This window comes from Lingula anatina, chromosome 6, assembly GCF_051362555.1.
Source record: "Lingula anatina isolate TDL-2025a chromosome 6, LinAna3.0, whole genome shotgun sequence".
Lineage (NCBI taxonomy): Eukaryota > Metazoa > Brachiopoda > Lingulata > Lingulida > Lingulidae > Lingula > Lingula anatina.
The window spans coordinates 4472286-4496327 of record NC_141772.1 but is presented as its reverse complement, the minus strand read 5'-3'; the positions used below and the strand labels follow the sequence as shown (position 1 = coordinate 4496327).

The 24042-nt window shown below is 36.6% G+C and overlaps 1 protein-coding gene across 1 annotated transcript; it reads left to right on the top strand.

The window, feature by feature from the left end:
- The first annotated feature begins 2620 nt into the window (after positions 1–2620).
- On the top strand, positions 2621–14787 carry LOC106180480 (transketolase). The gene is made up of 12 exons (XM_013564473.2): positions 2621–2792; positions 3714–3831; positions 6852–6965; positions 7330–7427; positions 7692–7883; positions 8272–8399; positions 9032–9228; positions 9804–9917; positions 10245–10452; positions 10619–10833; positions 12776–12992; positions 13508–14787. The coding sequence occupies exons 1-12, from the start codon at positions 2686–2688 to the stop codon at positions 13678–13680; spliced, it is 1881 nt and encodes a 626-aa protein (XP_013419927.2). The 5' UTR covers positions 2621–2685; the 3' UTR covers positions 13681–14787.
- Positions 14788–24042: the final 9255 nt, after the last annotated feature.

Sequence of the window (24042 nt, the reverse complement as noted above, 5' to 3'; positions counted from 1 at the left end):
CAAAGAACTTTGGAATGCTGTATAATAAAACCCCTACTATCATTACGTGTGATCGGCACCTCCACTTTGACACAGAACGGGTCTTCATGCTTTTAATAGGCTTGGCTAAAGCTAAATATCTGTCATAAGCCACCATGATAAGAAAATAAAGGGACATCTGCCTTGCACTGCGATATATTGGAAAAACGAACTTGGTATATTTCTGACTGTAAGTAAAGTACCATTCCAACCATCCGTAATATACATGGAAAGCTGGCAGAACTGAAATGATGGTCGAGGTAAGGAGAACAATATTGTCCGTGACTGCAACCCATGACAACAAATATGCATTTGGTGTTTGTGTTTTCCCTTTTTTAAATACTAAAAACGACAAAATGTTGAAAATGAATCCCAGCGTGCAAATCAAACCGTTGAATACTCCTGAGACACAAAAAGTGTATAAGTTGAAATCCGTTTTTCCGTGCGTTGGGATTTTTTCTGTAGTTTCATTAAAACTATCCGCATTTAAGGTCTGGTTACAGTCCACTAGTAAACCACTGCATAAACGCAACGAAGTTTCCATCGTGTTAAAATATGAACCAAGTTCAATTCATGGCAGAATGTTTATACCACCAATCCCTTCCTCGTCAAGACGAATACAACCGTCCTCCTGTCATCACGGCACTTTTTCCCTAATATTCAGAATACACTGTACACCAAAAATGCAAAAATATTTGCATATATCCGTTGCCTTCAGAGCCAGTGTCTTTAATGTCCCACCGCCCCATCTCAGACGTGACGCAAGACAGCATGTTAAATGAGTCTGTACTCAAGAAAGTAAAAAGTCGAGAGACAACGTGTTTGCCATTGCCTCGCCAACAACACCAATGATTTGATACTCGAGCAAATCCACTTGACATCGATATGGTGTTATGAAATAGGTTCCTGGAAACATATTCATGGTATGGCAGAGGTGGTGTCATTTATTCCTCAAACAGAATACATGTACATTGCAGCCCCGCCCTTTAGTATGCAATTGATACCAGAATACGTGGTTTGGATTATGATCATACCTTCGTGAACGATATAAGAGGGACTGCAATTAACTGGAAACCTGCTTTGCCAGTTAAGATTAATATTTTCTGTGTATGAATATCCTGCAGAGCCACCCGATCATCTTTCCCAATTCAAACACTTATAACAATAAAAAATCATGTACTTGGTGTTGATTTTTCCTTTTGAAAAGTACAAGAAAATACGTTTTTCTAAGTCACTGGACAGTTCTTTAGAACTGAATTGTTTTATAAGAAAAGGTATAAAATGTCGAATCCAAATGCAAGGACGGGTAGACTTATTTGCGTTTATTGTAATTGTAGTTGATGAAGCAAACCATTTCCTATTTCAGATTTTTGATTACATGCATGTCAGAGCACCTGTACTAATATACCGTTCATTAACAGATGTTATGAGCCACACGGCTTATTTATGTAAAAATATTTTCGGCAATTTCAAATTAATACTTTAAAATATAAAAAAAACTAAAGATACATGCATACAGAAATGAAAGAGATTAATAAAATTGTGTCTATGAAGTAAAAAAAAAATTTGCCTCTTAACGTGTGCGGCCATAAAACGTGATCACTGTACCAATCAGAGTGTCAAAGTAGGGATTAACAGATCTAGACCAAGTTCATTATAGTGATCCTAACCGAGAAGCTATATTAACACTAATAGGGCAGCAATCCAAGAAGAAATACGAATGATATGGTGTTTGATATATAATTGGGAATTTGTGTGCTTATTTTCATCTTGGCACAATTCATGTTTAAGCGTGCTAATACTGATGGTTTGCAGAAAATGATAATTATTATAATCAAGAAATTAAGAGATTTAAAGTAAAGATTTGTCGATATTTACAATCAGCCACTGAATAGCACATACAGTACATTAAACATATACCGGTAAAATGGGCGTTGTATGTTAAAAAGCTTTAAAATGTAGTAACAGTTACATAGCTATACGTCTGAAGCTGATAGATAAATGCGAAGTAAAACTGGTAACAATGCATATACACTGTCCCCTTAAATACTGAAGTCCCGAGGTTGCTTTGTATTTTAACATTGGTGAAAAAAATGTAAATCCACCATTTGACATTAAAGAAATATTTCAAGTTTTCAATGCAACCTTCAAGTGAATGGGCCCTGCCCACTTTTATTACCCCTAACCCCTTGAGAGTTGGATAATACAGTATTTCTTTAAAACGTGGATATCAAGCATTGGAGTTTAGACGACTTCTACATGTATGTTGATACAAGTATATTTTTATACAAACGGAAGTAAAGATGCGTTTTTAAAGATAAAGTGATGCCCAGTATTTAATGCAACAAAATTGTAGCTATTTTTTCTTGATTATAACCAGTATTCAACAATATTTAACAATGTTCAACACAAACTAATTTGATTTTATTTATTTTTTGATTTTATTGAGTTATATTTATTAGCAAGAGTCAAAACACAATATTGCGAAATTATTACAAAAAGGATAGGATTTTTTCCATGTGGCATATCTCAGCTATCGCATTCAGTCCGTGCACAACAGTCCAGGACTCAGATTGGGGCTATCTTGAATTCATTTTAAGCCCTCTAGCGGTGACCCTGGCCCTTCACAGTTCAGACTCTCTTCCTTTCTGCAAGCACCTCGTGAACATGGCGGACTACCACAGACCAGACAGCAAAAAGACGCAGGCCCTTAAGGACATTGCAAACCGGATTAGGTTGCACAGTATCCGTTCAACGAACGCCAGTAATTCTGGGTAGGTGTTGGATGGTTGTTTTTAACGCTGACACTGTGTATTTAACGTGATTCGTCTCGCCGGCGAACATGGGGGTGAGGTTAGGTGCAGAGGAAGAAATGTAAACACACGTGGTTAAACGATGCATATATGGCTCAGCTCGATGGAAGCTTGAGCGTTTCGGTCGTTAATAGTAAGGTGTTCCTAAATACGTCAAAGCGGTAGTTGCGTTATTTATAAGCAGTGGGACTGTGGGAGCTTTTCACGATGCAACGTGACTTGAAATGAAAATGTGCAAGGTCATGCCTTGGAATGTGCATCATTATATATGTTACACATGTATAGTATGTATGGGTAGTGTCGGTGTGAACAATCTGTGTCCAGATATGTGTATGTCCTCAGACTGCTCTTTAAGGCCTGTAGAATTGATATTGCTGTAAATCCGATCACAACTGAAATAAATTGTTTCCAAATTATGATATGCAGTTTTATTTTCCTTTGTACAAACATGGAGGAGGTACATGTAATCAGGGTTGCTGTTGCTTAAAAAAGACAAAATTGTCCACGTATCTTTTTCTTGTTTGACAATCAGCCTTTTTGATCTAGTGTCCAGAGACAAAACATGTACAGTGTATACAGTAGTTGTCTGTCCTGGCTATGCAATTGTTGCAGAGGAGTATCCAAAGATATCATTGGCAGATAATTTTTTTAGCAGCGTGTCTTGGATTTAAAGATAAAATTAAAACTTTGTTATCTGTTAATATTTGCAAACAGACAAATGATTAGGTAAGAAAAAAAAAGAAACAACTCTGACCAATCACAATGCTTTTTTTATTTATTTATTTAATTATTATTATTATTTTTTTTTTTTTTTGGGGGGGGGGTACATTTTGCAGTGTACTATTTATTAAAATGATGAAATTATATTATCTGTGATTTCAGACATCCTACATCATGTGCTTCCATTGCCGAGATAATGTCCGTGCTGTTCTTCCATACTATGAAATACAAGGTGGAAGAGCCAAGGGACCCCAGCAGTGATAGATTTGTGCTCTCAAAGGTAAGGGTTTCAGAGATACATAATGCAAAGATATCATTTTGGGGAATAAATTAGATGCCTTGTATGCTGAAATGTTAAGTGAAAGAATATACAGATTCAGTCTAGAAAGAGCAGAATTAAGTGGTCTTTGAGGGGTATTTGTAAAGACTACAACAATTCTGATAATTTAAAATTAAGAAAACTTATTTCATAGAAGTGGCATTTTTATACATTACAAAAAACATATAATTAGTAAGCATGGTTCACTATTGAGTCTCAACATTCCATATCAGTATAGCCACCTGGAGCTTGCTTTCATGGTGTGCCCTTAATGCGAAAAATTTGTGATGTTCATGTTTGGCATGCAGCCGTACTGCTTGTTTCATTTTGTGTCCAAAATGATCCTCAGGGTTAAAATCTCATTCATACGCTCGGTCACCTGCATAAGTAAATCTGTATGAAATCCAACCCATGACTGATTGCAGATGATAATCACTGGACTAGCTTTTCATACATTTCTGGATGATTGAGAAGGTTGGGTTATGCAGAGAGCATATTGACTAAGGTATTATAAGAAGACTGCCAGAGTCGTGACACTTGACTTAGTGCTGGGTCACTTGTTTACTGAGTGGATTGGTTAAAATGAAAGAAAACCTGGGTGCTTGAAAAGCCTGCCTACGTGACCCTAGCTTTCAATGCTGATATGCAGCATAAACCACTTTCAGCTTTGGGGCGTGATCTTCCGATTACTTTATTGATGAATAAGTTGTTGTTTGATCCACGGCATTAGTGTATTTGTCTAATATAAATACTCTCTTTCTTTCTCTCTCTCTCTTTCTCTCTCTCTCTCTCTCTCACACACACACACATGTATGCACGCACGCATGCACGCACTAAGATGAGTGCATGCCAGTTACAGTGTTGTTGCTTGATTTAATTTTAAACTATATTGGTGATATATGGGTCATTTTTAAATAATGCCTGAACTTTGAACTCAGATTGTCTGCTAAATTTTGTAAGATTCAGTTAAATTTCACATAATAGTATATATGTACAGTACTAGTACATGTACCTGTTTATCAGGGCATATATCACATAAGGTAATTGTCTTAATAATTGATACTAAGACTTCAGTAGTACAGAAATGCATAATTAAGACCAGTAAATCATCTTTTCTAAGAGTTTATTAAGGTTAAACCTGTAATACAGTCATTTTTAAAATTGTTTTTAATACCTTTGTTCACTGTTAATAAATTTGCATTTAGAGTTTCAAGTATGTTTCAAAAGCTTAATTTTTATTTAAAACTCTAAACTTACTGCCAATATAGTACTATCAAGTAAAATTTCATTAAATTAATAAAGCAGATAAATTTTCGGCATTTAAAATGTGGAATTTTGCTCAATTTTTTATGAATTAACCTCCCCAAAATTTAAAACCACATGCAAACACAGGATATATTTACAGTGCATTGCTTTGTAATTACATGCTCGGATACATGTAACTGAAATTGTTCTTGATATCTTTAATATCTTTCAAACTCTCCATTATATAATGACCCTATGATGATGAACAGATAACTTTGTTATACCTCAATTCCCCTTCTGTTGCCAATAAACTTAGTAAGTAATATGGAATATTACTTCCAGATGAGATATGCAATTTGTTTATTAATTCAAGGCACCTTCATAGTTGCAAGCTGGCACTTGGATTATTAAATAATGCTGAATTAATGAGTTAATGCAAATTGAATGTTGAGCTATTATTTCATGTCTGTTGCCAGTAAGTCCTGCAGCAGGCCTGGACAGGGGCGGATCCAGAGATATTTTCTGAGAGTCTTCCAAATTTTCTTTGTTGATCCATCCTCCATTTTTGACCGTCTTCCGACAGAAAAAATAGATGCCTGTCAATGTAATGTTAAAAATCTGACCGTCTTCCGGAAGACCCAGAAGACGGCCTAAATCTGCCCCTGCTGGAGGTAGCAATTTGAAGGTGGAAAAAATGGACAGATTTTTTTTGTCTGTAATGGCATAGAACGAAGATCAAATTTGAAGTTTAATTGGTGTTGGATCTTTCCCAGCCAAAAAGGATTGAATGAACTACATTTTGTAATTCTTTCTGGACGTTTTTCCTGAGTGTGTGTGTGTGTGTGTGCTCACGTATACACACGATGAAACACAAGTAATATAGCTTAAAATTTTGAATGTTGAATGTGGTAACACCAGTACCTGTCAGTATCATCCTTTTACATTGTCACACCTATATTCCATTGTATAGAAAATGAAACCAATACCTTTCTTTCTGGACAGCCTAACTTATGCCTGTGAAAGCAATATCTTGGGTGATGAGTTTTGTGATCAGGAATTTAATGAATTGCAAACCTTAATATGGCGTATGACATAGCACGCAAGCACGCACAAAGAGAGCTTTCAGCATGGCCATTCATTTATAGCATTTGGTGATTGTTTAGTAAAATGAAACGTACATGTTGTCTCAGAATTACAACAAAGTTATTATGTGGCATTTGCACTACAAATGTGCAGTTCAGTGGTCGACTTGAATTGGTGATGTCGTGACATTTTCAAATGATGCCAACAGTTCCCAGTTCATCTCATGTTTTTGAATTTCATAAATAAATTGAATTAAAAAAAATTCCATAAGCTTTTTGCAAAACGTTGTTAACAAACAGACAAACCAACCTAACTAACTTACTAACAAGCTAATTATACATGGAACTAGAAACATAAAATGTGTACATGTAGTAAACCTATCATTCTGAATTTTAAATATTGGTTTAATTTGCCTTAGAAGTCATGTTAAATAGTTTAGTTAATAGTTTCATAAGTGCCCCAGAGCACGGGAGGACTTGTTTTCTGTGTGTGTGCCATGTGCCAGCTAAGTCATTGCATTGCAAATCCAGAATTGGACTCTGTACAATAGCCATATATATGAAGCAGTAGCTCACAGAAACTTTTCCCTGGATGCAGGGACTACCATTATGTATGTATTATTATTACTATTATTATTAATTTTATTTCATAAGGGTCATGCTGCCCCTGCTCTGTATGCCGCCTGGGCAGAGACCGGACTGTTCCCTGTAGAAGATCTCATGAACCTGAGAAAAATAGACTGTGACTTGGAGGGACATCCTACCCCCGTGAGTAGAATGTTAAGACGCACGCATGCACACACACATGCACACACTCACACACACACAGTTTTAAGTTGAAGTATACTTTTACCTATATATATATATAAAATTATTGTGTGCTCTTAATAAAAAGGGCAGTGTGCACATTTTTCTAGTGAAGTCAATGCAGACTGAAGATGTCATATTGATTTATAAAAGTATCTGCATTGAGACTTATTAGTTTGGGAGAAAAGAATATTTGCGACCTGAAATCTTTACCATTTACTAAAAATGATCTTAATTTAGAAAAAGAAAATTCAGTTAATTTTCTGTACATTTAAGGCAGAATAATACCTTTAAGTTATAAAGAATGCTCTTTGACCCCCTTCAGCGCCTGAACTTTGTAGACGTGGCCACAGGTTCCCTGGGGCAGGGTCTGAGTTGTGCTGCTGGCATGGCCTACACTGGGAAATATTTTGACAAGACTGAGTAAGTTATGAACTGGCTTTTATGCTGTAAAAAATGGTAATAATGATAAATGATATAACTGTGTAAAAATATATGATGAATGTTTTCCATGAAAATAATATATACACGTAGGTTCTAAACTTGAATAAATCTTACAAACAAAACACAAAGATATGACTTGTCAGTTGGAAATATGAAGTAGGAAAACTTGTAGAAAAGTACTCATTGGTGTACCAGTAGGACCAGTTTTAGTGTTTTAGGTTGTTGGTGATAATTCTTTTGCAGCTATCGTGTCTACTGCCTCATTGGAGACGGTGAGAGTGCAGAAGGTTCTATTTGGGAGGCCATGTCATTTGGATCGTATTATAAACTAGACAACTTGGTCGCCATCTTTGACGTCAACCGCCTGGGTCAGAGTGAGCCTACAGCATTCCAGCATGACATTGATGTCTACAAGAGAAGAGCAGAGGCTTATGGGTAATTTCATTTTATATCAATAATCTGTCTCGTATGTTGCCTGGGCTTTTAAGTAATAGAAGGATAGTAATTTAAAAGCAAACTAAAGTTGTTTTTTTTTTTTCAAGATGGAAATTAAGGGAGGGGCATAACTTTGAAACAATCATAGTTTTCCTGCAATGATATTAAATTAATACCTATGATCAAGTGAAATAAGTTGAAAATTAATATTTTTTACTTTCAAGTCACGGTTTTTCACAGTAAAAATAAGAAAAAAATGCAGTGCCAAATAAATAAAATATTTATATTGGTTGATGCATTTTTGTTGCGAGATTTAACAAGATATTTCATGATTTCTTTACAGCTGATTTACTGAGTTTTTTTACACTTTTATTGAATGCCTTTTCAGCTGGAACACTGTAGTTATAGATGGTCATGATGTGGAGGCTCTTACCAAGGTTTTCCACACTGCCACCACTGTGAAGGGCATACCAACTTGTGTCATTGCAAAAACTTACAAGGGCAAGGGGTTCCCAGGTATGTTAACAAGGGGTTCCCAGGTATGTAACAAGGGGTTCCCAGGTATGTTAACAAGGGGTTCCCAGGTATGTTAACAAGGGGTTCCCAGGTATGTAACAAGGGGTTCCCATGTTTGCAACAAGGGGTGCCCTTGTGTGTAATAAGAGGTTTCCCGGTATGTAACATTTAAGTCTTTAGGGGTTCACATGTGTATAACAGTAAGGGGTTCTCAGGTGTTTTAAACAGAGTGATGACCAGAATCGATGAGTATTAGAAGTGAAATGGAGTGAGGGATATCACCCTGAACTCTGTGGTGGGTGCAGGGGAGGGCACAGCTGGTGAGTGTCTATGCCTTCCTCTTGGTTTCTGAGGTTCCCCAGTCTACCTCTCCCCAAAAATCATTGTTATCAATGAAAAGAGAAAAATTGATAACCAAACCGTACTATTTCATCTCTACAAATGCATGAGAATATTGTGTAATACTGCTGAGCATAATTTAACATTTGAAATCAAAAAATTATCCTTGTGGCCTGATCCCCTCAGCAATATCCAAGTAGGTCTGTCAGCTAGCTAACATGAACTGAATTTTGTTTTGGACACCATAATACTGGTCTTTTTTTCTCAATTTTATTGACACAATTGACTTCCAGGTATTGAGGATGAAGAGAACTGGCATGGAAAGCCATTGGGAGGGAAGGGAGACGCAGTCCTGGCCGCTGTGGAGAAAGTGATCGTGAATAATTCTCTTCATAATATCAGGCCAGATTCCCCAGTCAAAAAGGCGCCAAATGTGAACACCACTGGGTTGAAGATGTCAGAGCCTCCAGCTTATAGCAAGGGACAAAAGGTACAAAAATAATGGGAAGTATTTGATGTTATCCTGTACTTGTTGTAGAAAAGAACAAGGGACAAAAGGTAAAAAATAAGAGGACATATTTATCTTGTACATGTTGTATAAAAGAACAGCTGTTGTGAAGGACAAATGATGCAAGGTTACGTAAACAGGCCAATGAAAGAAAGCCAGTGATATGTAGCGCACTTGGACTAAAACAGTGGAATGAATTTTAAGAAGAAATGAAAATGTTTACTTACTAACAAATGTGTTAAGAAAAATACCTTCAGATTCTTTTTATGCTATCACCATTCTCAGACATGCTTTTTTTTTGGTCCGCGGTCCATTTTCAATCAGAAATTTGCGTTTATCTGACCCAGACCTTGGTAATAAGACCACCAAACCATTTCTTCTATTCCTACTTTAGTCTTACCACATTAAAGTATTACATGTCTGCAATTGAAATAAGTTTGTCAGTTTGTATTTTTCTTTCAGTCAGTATGTAGTTTTGCAGACTAAAGGTCAATAATTGGATAACATGCATTTATATAATGGTATTTGTACACGTTTTATATTTTACCATGTTTTAGGTAGCTACACGTCAGGCTTATGGCACAGGCCTGGCCAAGCTAGGAAAAGCCAATACAGCAGTAGTAGCAATGGATGGGGATGTGAAAAACTCCACATTTGCTTTGACCTTTCAGGTATAGTCTTTCATTTGTAAATTTTGTATACAATACTTTTTTTAAGTATGCTGTGAATGAAATTACTCCGTAAGGGCCTCTGGTGGGAAAATGAGCATAACTTTGCCCTAAATATCTGCCCTATCTCCTCTGCAACTGGTGGTTTAGGTTTTAAGGCATATCACAATTTGAACAGGTATAGAAAGTACTTTGATAGAGGGAGGCACACACGCATGCATGTTCATGGGCCTTATTTGAAACATGCTGCAAATTCATCGAAAAATTATTACATGTATGCTGTATTTGTTAGTGCATCGTTGTTATATATGTTATTGCTTCATGTTGCAGAAAGCCTGTCCAGATCGCTTCGTGGAATGTTTCATAGCAGAACAGAACCTGGTGGGCGTGGCCATTGGATGTGCAACTCGTGATCGCACAGTGGCTTTTGCCAGCTCCTTTGCATGTTTCCTGAGCCGTGCTTACGATCAAATCCGAATGGCAGCCATATCTCAGAGTAACGTAAATCTCTGCGGGTCTCACTGTGGTGTCTCAATTGGTAAGCGTGCTGGCGGAATTGTATGATACAAAGTTTTGAAGGAAGGTGTTCTTTAGGCCTCTGAAGCTTCTGGTGATAAAAAAGAGACTTGTCATTGTCAAGAATCGCCCCATTAAAATATATTATTGTGTATAGACTGGAAATATTATGATACAAAGTCTTTCAGGTGAGGACGGCCCCTCTCAGATGGCTCTAGAAGACATAGCCATGTTCAGAGCTATCCCAACAGCCACCGTGTTCTACCCAAGTGACGCGGTGTCTTGTGAGCGTGCGGTGGAACTGGCGGCCAACACCAAGGGGATCTGTTTTATCCGCACAAGTCGCCCAGGCACGGCAACCCTGTACGATAACAACGAGGAGTTCCGTGTTGGTCAGGCAAAGGTGGGTGTGTGAGATGTATTAAGGTATCCACCATATCATCTCACTATGTCATAAGTGATTAAGGTAGCTGTATTTTATTTTCACATTACTTTAATAATAATAATAATTATTATTATTATTTTTTTTTTTTAAACCGCACTACACTTCCGTCACAGAGCTGTTTACAAATAAAATTATCGGATTTACAAGTAATTGTAGAAAATACTAAAAGCTGAGGTGAGTAAAACAATTAAAATAATTAATGCTGGTTATAAAAGAAACAACCTAAACAATGAATTTTTTTTGTGATAAAATGAGAAAATATATAATTCCAAGTATTAAAGTATGCTATGCTATCAAAGTATGTGCTGATTCTTCTTACTGAGTGAGATTGCAGATCACTGTGTTGTTGTCATTTCTATATTGACTTTTGCTTGGTGAGCTGTCTAGTAAGATATCCCTATGAGGTGACCTCTGTAATAGACAATGAAGCTGTGCCAACTCTCTGCCTGGGTCATGAATGTGCACCTGGGAGGCTCCCTGCAAATACAATTTGGTGTCAATTCTTCTTCCCTGTGTAACTTGAGTGCTGAGGTTGTTTAGTAGCAGCTTAATGTGCCTTAATCCACAAGGAGATGTTTCTGTCCCTTCAGGGCATAAGCCTGTCATCGTCTGTGACAAATATTGAATATTTTAGCTTCACTCAATACAGAAAGATAATATCTTTTCAGTGATGGAGGGTCCTTTCCATCCTATCTTGTCCTTTTCACCAATAAGGTACCAGTATATTCACTGGAGCTACTTACTGAGTGAGATTGTAGATCACTGTGTTTTTGCTATATAGTCAAATAGGTTTATTTTCCTGACAATACCTAATTTATACAAATATAATACAATTATATGAATATAAATGTATCGGCCCAGCCCTATGGGCTTACAAAGTTGCCCGTTTTAACATTAATTATATAGCAACTTCTTTCTGACCTGAAAGCCGTTAAAGAGAAACCTCGCTGTGCTTCTATGAAATTCTGTAAAAAGCACTTGAGGTCTCTCTTTAACCTCCTCAGGGTCATGATAGAAACGATTGCCCAATTTCACTTTTTCACACCATTTTTTTCTGAGATTGGGCATTCAAATAAAAATTCTACTCATCTTCTACTTTTTTATCGTTACAGAGAATACAGAGTCTATCTTCTAATTTTTTTGTTAACAAATCGGCCTGTTTCCACATATAATGAAAGAACTCCTGATCTGAACTTGGCCATGATTGATCTTTCTGTCGGTTTTAAATTATACTTTACATAATTTTCCACTATTAAGTTATCTATAGACCCTTAACTTGGGCTTTTTAACATCGCTCCCTTCCATACTCTCTCTTGCAGTTTGAATAATATATCCTTTACTTTTTAGCATGTTAAAGGTTTTAGCTTTTCTTGGGTCAGTTGAGTGGGGATGTTTGGAAATGGAGCAGGAGTCTCTGTTTTTTATTCTGCAGCTTTTCTTCCTGCTGTAATTTTTTGTCTGGCTTTGCTGGCACTAGTGTGGTTCCTCTTCTTATCGTTCATCTTTAGGATGGAGATTGTCATCTATTCCATTATTTCATTGTTGGTGGGGATGGTGTCGGTGGTTTCGATGGTTTGTATAAGATGTGGATGTCAGTGCTTTTCTGCTTTGGCCTTTTGTTCTTCTGCTCTGCCAGTCCTTCCTGGTGGTTTTAAGCTCAGTCGATATTGGATCTTCAGGCCTGTAGCCAGCAGTTTCAAAAGGGGGGTTCTTCTTTTGAAAAAGTGGACCTTTTCCCAAAAAAACTTCATGTACCTAGATAAAATTTTAACCAGAGCGATTTTTCCCAGCAAAAGGGGCGGAAGTGTCAGGATGTACTGGGTATGCACTATCACAGTGCTCTCTGTCTCATTATATTTCATTAATTTTTTTATCTGATAATTGGTTCCTTTTATTGCAGGTTGTAAGAAAATCGGACAAAGACCATGTGACAATCATAGGCGCTGGTATTACTCTCCACAATGCCCTTAAAGCCGCTGACAAATTGGCAGATAGCAACATCAATATCCGTGTTGTGGATCCCTTCACTGTCAAACCTATAGATGCCGCCACCATCATCCAGTGTGCCAAGGAAACAGATGGCAGAGTGATTACTGTAGAGGACCACTATCCTGAAGGTAGGGGGTGCTGATGACCATGCAAAATTGCCTTCATGCTAGTACTAGGCCTATCACTTAAAGATCTCTCAGGTTTCACAAAAAAAAAAAAAAAATGGAAAGTAGGTGAAAGTAGACAAGACCAATAAGATATTGGATCTTGTGTACTTTAAATTGGGAAAATTTCAGCTTAGTAGCCCATTTGAAAAAATGACAGAATTTTTTTTGCCAGAATTGAAAACTGATAAATGCTAACAAATGTGAGAGGTTTTTTTTTTTTAATTTCCAGCAGATGGTTCATTTGTGACATATGTGAAGGATGAAATTAACCTGACAGAAAATTTACTTGAGTGATCATATTTTAATTTTTCGTATTCATTTGTATGAAAACTAAGCTCAAAGCAAATGCATCACAGAAATGGTGATAAAGTACAACGCAAAACATTGTTATGCACAAATACAAGATAAACACTGTTATAATATACATTATAAATATTATTTATTTTTATGATTTCAAATCAATTTGTTCTTTTCAGGGGGACTTGGGGAGGCAGTTTTATCTGCATTGGAGGGAGAGCGCAATGTGGTGGTGAAGAAACTGGCAGTGACAGGCGTTCCGCGCAGTGGTCCTTCAGACCAGTTAATGGAGATGTTTGGTATTGGTCCAGACTGTATCGTCAAAGCTGTCAAAGAAATCCTCACCAAGTGATTTGGAAGTGCTTGTAGTGTTTTTTCTTCTGGGGGCTCCCCTTTCGCAAAAGATAATTGATGGAAACTTTTAGACCGGTGTTTTTGAGGACTTTGACTCATTATAGATCAATGGTAGTTCAATTAAGTAAAATGGTGGGCCTGGTTTTTAGCAAAAAAGACTAATGTTTCAGAGCAATTCTTGCTATATTTGAGTGGACTTCCGTCATAGATTTATTTGCAAATTATGAAAACCAAAACCAATTTTGTGAAACCAATTTTGTGAAACCAGCTCATGTAGTTTTTCTACTGTATGAACTATGTAAAAATAATAATATGTGCACTGCCACTATTCTAAATAGGTTATGTTTTATTAGAAAATATTTCAACTCTGGTCAGTAAATCATATTTCTGATTTTTTTTTTACAAATAATAGAATTTAATAATAAATTAATAACTGGAGAACTATAATTGTTGGCACATAATTAGCAGAAGAATGCATTTACTGTAATTACCCTTTATGAATTAATTATAACAGAAGACATTTTAACTATTACCAGCTGTAGATAAAAAGATGTAATATTTTCATTTAAAGGAAGAGTGTATTTGTTGAATATCATCATTAGCTTTTTGTTGAGAAAGAACAAGAGTGGACTTAAATACTTAAGTTGCGATGAATGGTATAAATAATCCTATCAAAGAATTAACATTACGACAATGTCCCAAACTGTGGACTAACTCCATGCAGTTTCTCTTGTTTTAGAACCTCTTAGGTCTAAGATAACAGCAGGTGTCTGTGTAACTTGCATACAGATTTTTCTTTGATAAAGGTCAAGGCTAATGACAGAGAACACGATTGAAGAAATAGTGAATTTAATATCTCAGGCTGTTGCTTAATTTCTACCATTACACTAGAATATATTATTCAGCAAAATTTTAGTGATGAATGCCAAATATTGGCTAGTTTGCACTATATTTGCAGAATCAAATTGGATGGATAAAAGAATAATTATAGCTTTAACTAAAAAGGCTTAAATTTGCTTTCTTGTTAATGATTACAATAGACCTGTAATTTGTGGATATTTCCAAGACTGACACTGAATAATAAATCAAATTTTTGTTACTTCAAGGTACGTTTCACAGTGATAACTAAAAATGAAGTATAGAGTAAAAATATAGAAGTAAAAGAAAATTACTTTGGCAGTTTATTTTAATGATATCTAATTTTTCCACGCCAACGGTAGGTAAATTGTTTTTTAAACAAAATCACCGATTTAACTGGTCATTGAAGTTGTACCAGGCGGGAGGTGCTCTCTCTCTTTCCTACTCTGTCGACGTTGAGACGGTTGTAGTGATGACTAGAAAGCTAACCACGCAGAGACTGCTAAACTGGAGAGAATGCGACAGGTGTACAGGTAACAGGAATGCAAGTCCTAGAAATGGAAGTCCGGGTTCCCATATGTTCAGCACAAGTTGGGGTTAGTTGGAGTGTTGTGGTTAGTACCGGTACATGGGACGAATGTCACCTGTATAAAGTAATGAGAAGGGGGCTACGGTTCCTAGCGGACTTGCATTCCTGTTACACCGGCTCTGGTAGGATTTTGGCAGGGCACATACTGTACACTGCAGATATTTGGTGAATTGAACGGAGAGTTGTTAAACGCACTGTTATTGCATACTCAAATTCACAACAAAGAAAATTTTTTTCTAACGATATGTGTCTGATCCAAAAAGAAAAGCGAATCAATCTCAGCAGACACATCACGGGAACAATAATTCATGGTTGATCGAAAATAAGTGCGGTACCTTGAGGAAGAGTTGCTGTTGCAGCGTAATAGCATGAAAAATCACCACGTAGGGCCTCTGTTATGGGTTAAGAATCTTGATGACTTGTAAATATAGCGCACCTCTCTCCCCCCCCCCCCCCCCCCCACTATGGCACTGCGTTGAGCGTTAATCTGTCTGCAATGAGTTTATACAGGTGCTTTTTAATAAGTCGACACCAATGCAGATAAAAGTACCCCTATAACGGCTGCCTACCTATAAACCTATAATTATGTCATCATTGAAGGAAAGAAAAAAGGGAGAGTTTTAGGGGATACTGCATTACCAACCTTTACAGCGCACTCGGCAGGTTTTAAGCAGCATTATCAGACGCTTTTCCTTCAACATAAACGGTTGAATAAGATATACAGGTAGGTTATAATGTGTTTTCCTTAGTTCTGAGTATTCAAAGGACAGCAATTTGTAAGAATGATAAATCTATGCAGCATTTATCACGACAAAATAAACGATAACAAGGTATAACTGTTTTTGACCTCGTTAGAATGTTTTCTTTTAATTTGCAACAGTTTTGCAATGGATAAGAAAGTACTGATTATATATTGCACGTGCATCTTTTCTGCAAAATTCAGATTATATTCAACTGAAATCTGGGGTTCCATACTGCCGCTAAACATGGAGAGTCTGAGTTTAAACGGAAAAATGAAATTTGATTTGTGGTAGGTTTAAAAACAGTTGTCATTATAGATATGGTCTGACTGAAAATATCACCTGAAAGATCACCAGTATTTTAAGCTTGACACCGACTGTAAAATAAAACATATAGCTCTTCTATCTATAATCGTTTATTTCCTTTTTTGAAAAGCGGGTAACACATGGCTTCAATCAACTCTAATGATATTATAGTGTCTTTGCTATGACTGCTATAAGCGAGTCTCAGCTTTTTCACGGTGTATTGAGACTTGAATACGATTTGTAGATATATTCATATATACATAATTAAAGTAATGGGAAGTAGTGTGTTGGTTTAAACTGTATATACCATAAAGTCTTAATATGCTCAGATCTATGTATATGTGACAGGATGTATGCAACCTATAAAAGTTAATTTAAAATGCAATCTGCAATTGATGGAAACAGTTAAGTTTTAATTTCTTCAGATGTGATGTGGCAAGTTGCCTGTCACCTATGAAAGTAAATTTGATGTATGAAAAAGGAGACAGAGAGATACATAACAAGACAGCAAGATGGACAGACACATATACACAGAGTCTTAGAGTGCATTCCCATAGATTTAGATCGATCCATCTAGATCGACCAACTCCCCGGGGGTTCTCGCTAAATTGATGTCAGCCGAGCGCGCATGGTAGTTAATTACCCCCTTACAGCTTTTAGTAGGCGGGACAGACGTTTAAGCCGGCTAAGCTGACAGTAATCTAGTGAGACTCCCCACAGGGACAGATCGATCAAAAATCTGTGGGAATGGGGTCTTACAGTTATAGAGATCGAGTTCTGCTGAAATAAATCATGTAGTAGAAAATTATAAAAGCCTCTCTCAGTTCGCTTATTGATGAAAATTAACACAAGCAGAACCTGGAGCTGAATAACCAACCGACTGGTTATTACAACGGGGTCTTTCTGACTCTAGATAGTTGCTTTATCTACAAAAAATATTACAGTGTTAATATATGCATGTCAGACAATTGCCTGGACGTGTCCTTTAGGTATATTATACTATTTATTTGAAATTGACCCGTTTTATGTCTAAATATCCTGCACTGCTGTTTATCATCTCCTGTCCAGACCTTTAAAAAAAGACAAAACCCATTATTTATATATATATATATATATATATATATATATATATATATATATATATATATATATATATATATATATATATATATATATCAAGAAGACACTATGATCTCAATGAATTATGATTTGTTTGGAACTAAGTTAATTAAGAAGCAATCGTACAAAACATCAAATCCAATTGCAGGGAGGAGTTGAGCAGATCGTGTGGTATGCCAATCATTTAAGTGCATTTAGTGCAGGAGGCACCATGCATTTATCTATTAATATTACAGCTATGTTTTTTGCAATACTCTTGAAAAAGGTGCATTATAAGTAACGCATAACCAGAGTTAAAATCGGGAGTGACTTTCTTACTACTTGCGTGGAAATTCGGGCAAGATCCCATTTTCAGATTTCCGTTTTTTTTTTGTCTGTCAACCAGACATAAATTAAAACTATATTTTCAGGGCCGTAGCCTGAGCAAAATGCCAGGGGGGGCAGTAAGCGGACACGAGGGGGCGAAGCCCCTGAGGAGGGAGGGGGTGGGAGGGGGTGTCCCCCTCCCACGGTGTGGAAATTTTTAAAAAACTGTATGTATAATACTGCATTCTGGTGCATTTTAACCGTTATTTATTGCTCAATCAGAAGTCAGAAATTGTGGGTTCATTTTGCCATAAGTACAGTCATTTTTTTCAACACAACACGCCAATTGGACTTCATATCGTAGATTGTCTCAGGATCAGGAATAAGGTTTCTTCCTCTGTGGACAAGCAAGAGAGCCAATCCGCTAAGTACACACAAGTAAACAGAAAACCTTTGTAAACAGATTGTTAAATGATTGTCTAGTTGCCATAAGTGCACAGAATTGATACCAAGGTCACATACAGCGACGTCTGCAATGGGCTGGGGACCACGTGCGTTTGCAGCCACAACACTGGAATCACGTCATTTTCAGTGACGAGGCCAGATATGGTTTTTTAGGGTTGATGGTCGAATCCGTGTCCACCGACGTGTACAAGGGGCATAAAACGATGATTGTGTACTGCCTAGGGTGCAAGCAGGGGATGGTAACGTCTCTGTTTGGGGAGCATTTCATGTCGGTGCCCAGAACCAGTTGGTTTTTCTAGGAGGCAACTTCATCCAGGATTCTTACAGAGACATTCTACAGCAAACAATGCTTCGATTGGTAAGAGTCATCTTCAGGAACAAATTTGTGTACCAAGACGACTGTGCAACCCCACATCGAGCCCACAGAATCACTGTTTTTCTTCAAAATCAATGGGTTCAGCAACTGCCCTGGCCTGCAAACTCTCCAGATATGAACCCAATTGAAAAAATTTGGGCAAAAGTAACTCACAGAATTAATAGCTATGGTCATCGGCCGGTAAATAGTGATGGACTGCGACAGGCAAATATCACTGCGTGGAATGATATCCCCATCCAAACTCTAAAAAACGTGTCGCAGGGCATGCCATGTAGGATGAGGGCGCTGCAAGCGGCTGCTGGAGGTCATACAATTACTGATTTTTCATGATTTACTGTAGTGAGTTCTTTGACTGTGTAACATATTACTGTCCGGAGGCTATCATTTTCTTTAATATCTTAGCTTAAAGTTAATACAGACGTCAAACTGTTGATATGATTTTCTGGGGGTGTTCCTTTCTTTTGAATGGCATCTTAGGTCAGACTTGATATCATTGACCAAAATATCTCACAACAGAAGACTGGATGTTTTTATCACTCAGTGACATGCTTTTTTGATGAATCAAGCCAAAAAAAATTTAATCAGCACTAAAAAATAACAATGATAAAAAATATTCCATATTTTAAAGTAGCAACCCTGTATAAATGACCGAGGCCTATCTGACGGTTGAACCTAGCTTAGAGGAGTCCTAAAAACAAAGCCTATATGACTGCCTTATATTTGTTGCAATATGGAGAACTCATAAGATAATTGAAAATAAATAAGACACGCCAAGAACATATCAATGAGGTATATGGTTCATATAGAATGTACACGGAGATCTAAGATGGCGAATTTGGTTTACTAAGAGGTCCAGTCACTAAAATATTTGACCGCACGTGACTGCATGCCTCTCGACCAATCGGTGAGCGCCAAAAGTGGTGTGCAAGTATTACTAACAATCTTCTTTAAGTACCCCCGATCAATGAACTAACAGAATATATGGACTCATGTTGCAATATATATATATAGGCCTATATATATATATATATATATATATATATATATATATATATATATATATATATATGCAAATACATGTACTACCTACCCTGTAATACTTTATTGGATAAATTTCAAAGTTTGGTAATTTACAAGATGGAAATAAACAACACGTATGCTTGTTTCGTGACTCCAATGAACACATCCGAGGAGGCTTTAAGCAAGGACGTGGCCAGCGCTTTGGAAAAATCGGTATGATTAACTTAATTTTTATTCATTTTTAGAACACTTTAAATCCTTACAAAAATGTTCAGTTAAGTGGTGTCTTAAATATAGAATAAGATTTTTAAATCTGATAAACTCACACACGATGCAATTAGCTTATGTCACAGATTTAAACTATAATATCGCACTTAAAGTACATGAAGTTTATTCTTGAAAGAAACAGAATCACAATAAATGTGTCCGTCTGGCTGACAGGTAGTCTGAGAAAAGGCGGGACAAACTCATCTCTTATCACGTAAAAGAAATAGCCAATCAGGGGGTCAGTGCTAGCCACAGCCAAAGTACCCCAGTATCACATGAGAAGAAAGAAAGATACTGAAAGAAACAGCCTATGAAAAAAGGAGATGGGGATGGAAATTGACCTGGAAATTGGTCTGGCTTTTAGCCTGTCACTCTTATAATAACATGGAATATCGTGACATAACATAACATAACATAACATAACATAACATAACAACATAAGACTACCATTTTTTTCTTTTAGAACAGCGTAGGAAATACGATAGACGAAGAAGATGATAATGACCAAAAGAACTTTGTTGCCAACCCCTCCCCGATAAAGAACAAAACATCCCTAAGACCCAGAATACAGGAATTCTGCAGGAATCTGCATGCATACTGGCTCACTCAGATGGACGGCAATACTGTAGATGGCGCCAACACGCAACACCCAGCAGGTACAAGCACAAAATATATCTCTGAAACATTAATCATACTATTATATCCGTTTTGAAGCATACAGCGATGCCACTGCAGTAGACTTATTTTTTACTTGATGTATATTATATTATATTATATTATATTATATTATATTATATTATATTATATTATATTTCAGGTAGTACTCATGATCGCCAGAAGCGCTACCTCTCCGAATATAACACTTGTGTAAAATACTTTTATTTTTACTACCGGTACTCTTTGTATTATAATTTTGTTTGGAAGTTTCAGAAAATAATCATTTATGTTAACTGTGAGCCTAAAGGAAAATAGACCTTATTTAAGGATTTGGATGAACCCCCGTCACACAGCGGTTTTATAAATGGCCCTACAGTTCAGAACATGGTTTTATAGCTGCTTGTTTCCGGCTTGTAATAGTGTCCGTTTGTTCGGGAAACAAGTAAAATCCAAGATGGCCGCCACGTTATTCATTTGTCATATATAAATAAAAAAATTGATTTTAAATCTTGTTAACAATAAATATTATAAATATTTGTGCTGGCTCCAAGAAAGTAGGTTTTCTTCGATTTTCAGCCATTTTACATTTTTCAATTTGTCAACCAAATCCAAGGTGGCGTCCTCTCCTTATTTTTTTGATGAAAATACAAGTACCGAAATGAAAACATTCATCACTTCATGGTTGCTTTAAAGTACATCATCAAAAAATACTTTATAGATTTTGTTGCCCTGGTCATTAAGCAGGATGGATTTCATGATGCCATTTTAAGACTACCGTCCTGCAAAATAACCTAAGGTAATGTCTGGTTCTTTGATGAAAAGCTTTCTAGTTGTAGGAGGTTGTAGGAAAACACTAACTTCATGATTTGTATATATCAAATTATACAAATTTATTTCTTCAGTTCAGATGAACCTTCATCTCCGCTTGCTACACTAGTTAGCTTACACGTTTTATATTGTAAAGTCATTATTCTGGACTAATATGTAATTAATGCAAGATGGTCATACACGAAATGTATCTGAAGTTGTAGTATGTAGGCAGATGATGCTTATAAGTGTTTGTAGAATGCAACTTTGTCATTTGCGTGTTCTAATTCTAGAATGTGATCTTGTAATTTGATCTCTTGTATTGCCTAAATCGATCAATAATCGCGTTGTTTGTCATAATGGTAGATCTAACCTTTTGCCATCACTGTGGATTTCAAATCGTGGTGGGAGCTCAAATACTAGTAGATTTTTTTCTGTAATGCACATTTGTCTTTTTGCCCTTATTATGGAACAAATATTATTTTTGAAGAATGGCTACGAATTTGAAGAATCTTTGGTTTAAATTAAAAAAAATGATATGTCATAGTGGTGATTTCATTACCAAATTATTTAGAAACTTCCTCATTTAAATCAAAGAATATCAATGTTTGGAAAAGATTGTTCAATTGTCTCAGTTATAATTATATATCATGAATCTGTTAACGTATTTTATTAACAGGAAAGAACTGTACCCAAGTTTTAAAGGATGTGCTCAGTTTTAAAAGGGTTGAATAATTTTATTTACGGCTTCATCTAGTTAAAGTTGAAATCAGTCTCAGTTTAATTATGGCAAAGGTCTCTAGAGTAGTTACATCCGTACTATACGGGAGAAAAGAATTCCACTTTTTTCTTTTGTTATGTTACATCATTTGAACAATGGAAAACCTATACCGGACAATGGGGATGTTTACAAAATAAACAAACAATTTTTTTAATGTAAACAAACGAGACTCCCTATTTTTGTTTACGTTTCACTATGGTAACGGATGACGTCACAGAACGGGCCTGGGCATGTCGGGGTAATGTTTACGTTTTGTCATAGCGACGGATGACGTCAAGCGCAATTCTTTTGTTAGGCGTGTTGCATGTTCAGGCGTGCAATTTGAAGGCTATATATGTTGGACAACCGTGAGAAAATGCTGTTGATTATTCATATGCCCTGGCCTTATATTGTCCTCCCTGTTCACAGAATCAACACCAGCCTCTTATAATTTCAATGCCACTCTCTTGATGTAATCCCTTACAACAACACGCATGGGTGTGACTACAGTTGTTCTATTGTATCGATTGATACGCGTTTAAATTTCATTACATAGTCAGCGTTGCACTCAATAAAATGTAGTAGAACATAACACAAAGCAAATACTATCAATAATATCGTCTTCGGGGGAAAATGTTGTTAATAATGTACCTGCCGTACAAATCGGATACTATCAATAATATCGTCTTCGGGGGAAAATGTTGTTAATAATGTACGTGCTGTGGTCTTCTATTGTACCCCCCGTGTACAGAAACAACACCAGTCTCTTTAGTACTTTCAGTGTCGCTCTCAACGTAATCTCTTCACAAAAGAATGTGCACAAGCACAATCACACGCTATTGAAAGGCCCATAGAGACGAAACAGCACACATTAATTAATGGCGATTGCCTCTTTGTGTACGATGCATGAGAACTGAATGTACCGTGTCACTAAGTACCCTCCCCCGAACCTACGAACTTTAGCTTGAAAATGAAAAGCGGTTATCAATTTTACTGCAATTTTTATCACTTCACATGTATGGATAGATAGAAACAGTGTTCCCTAACCACTGTCTCAATTAAAATGTCCAGGCCCCTCCTAATAAATCACATTACTACATAGATCAAAGCGCTAGCATAGCCAGGCTAATTATAAAACTTGAACATTGACCGTTGAAAACCAGATGTTGTAAGGATAATAGTAAGCGAAAACTTAGAAACACGTAGAACTTCATCATGGAAAGACTCAGGAAATAATATGTCGTTTGTGTATAACACGTGATAAAAGGTATAAAGTAAACTCTTCAAGCCGATAAATGTCAATTACATTTTTGGACATGTACGATACACATCTAAAACACCCTTTCACTGCTCTTTTAGCAGGGCCCACTGGTTCAGGAAAAACAGTATGGATTAAAAGGCTATTATCAAATGCCGATAAAATGATTTCACCGTCGCCACAAAAGATAATATATTGTTACGATATTTGGCAGCAGTTGTTCGATGATATTCAGAGGGAACACCCTGACACAGTAACATTCTTTAAAGGTATTCCTACCGACTTAACCGACGCCACCTTTTTTGATTCTCAATTAAATAATCTAATAGTACTCGATGATCTTTTTGCCGAATGTAGCGACGATGCCCGGATCCGTGACCTATTCACAAAAGGCTCTCACCATCGTAACATCAGTGTAGTATTGATTGTACAAAATTTATTTCCCAAAGAAAAGCACGCGCGAACCATATCGTTGAACTGTCATTATTTGGTTCTTTTTAAAAACCCCCGTGACTCCCTGCAAGTCAAAACGCTAGGAATGCAAATGTATCCCAACGATCTAAAATCGTTTATAAATGTTTATAAAGACGCCACATCCAGTGCCCATAGCTATTTACTCATAGACCTCAGACAGAACACTGCGGATTGCATTCGTCTGCGCACCAATATCTTTCCCGGAGAAACGCATTACGCATACACATGTAAATGACTGAACATATTTTCATCGCTGCGGTGTATCATGAAAGTTGAGACAGAAAAGTTATTCAATGCTCATGTCAGTTTGCTTTCCATAGCCGACAAGAAATTGATAACTGCCGTTGTTAAGAATTCA

Coding starts and splice junctions, on each gene's coding strand:
- LOC106180480 (XM_013564473.2), top strand. CDS start 2,686: ATGGCGGACTACCACAGACCAGACAGCAAAAAGACGCAGGCCCTTAAG. Junction 7,884..8,271: donor AGAAGAGCAGAGGCTTATGG/GTAATTTCATTT, acceptor ATGCCTTTTCAG/CTGGAACACTGTAGTTATAG. Junction 9,918..10,244: donor CATTTGCTTTGACCTTTCAG/GTATAGTCTTTC, acceptor TTCATGTTGCAG/AAAGCCTGTCCAGATCGCTT.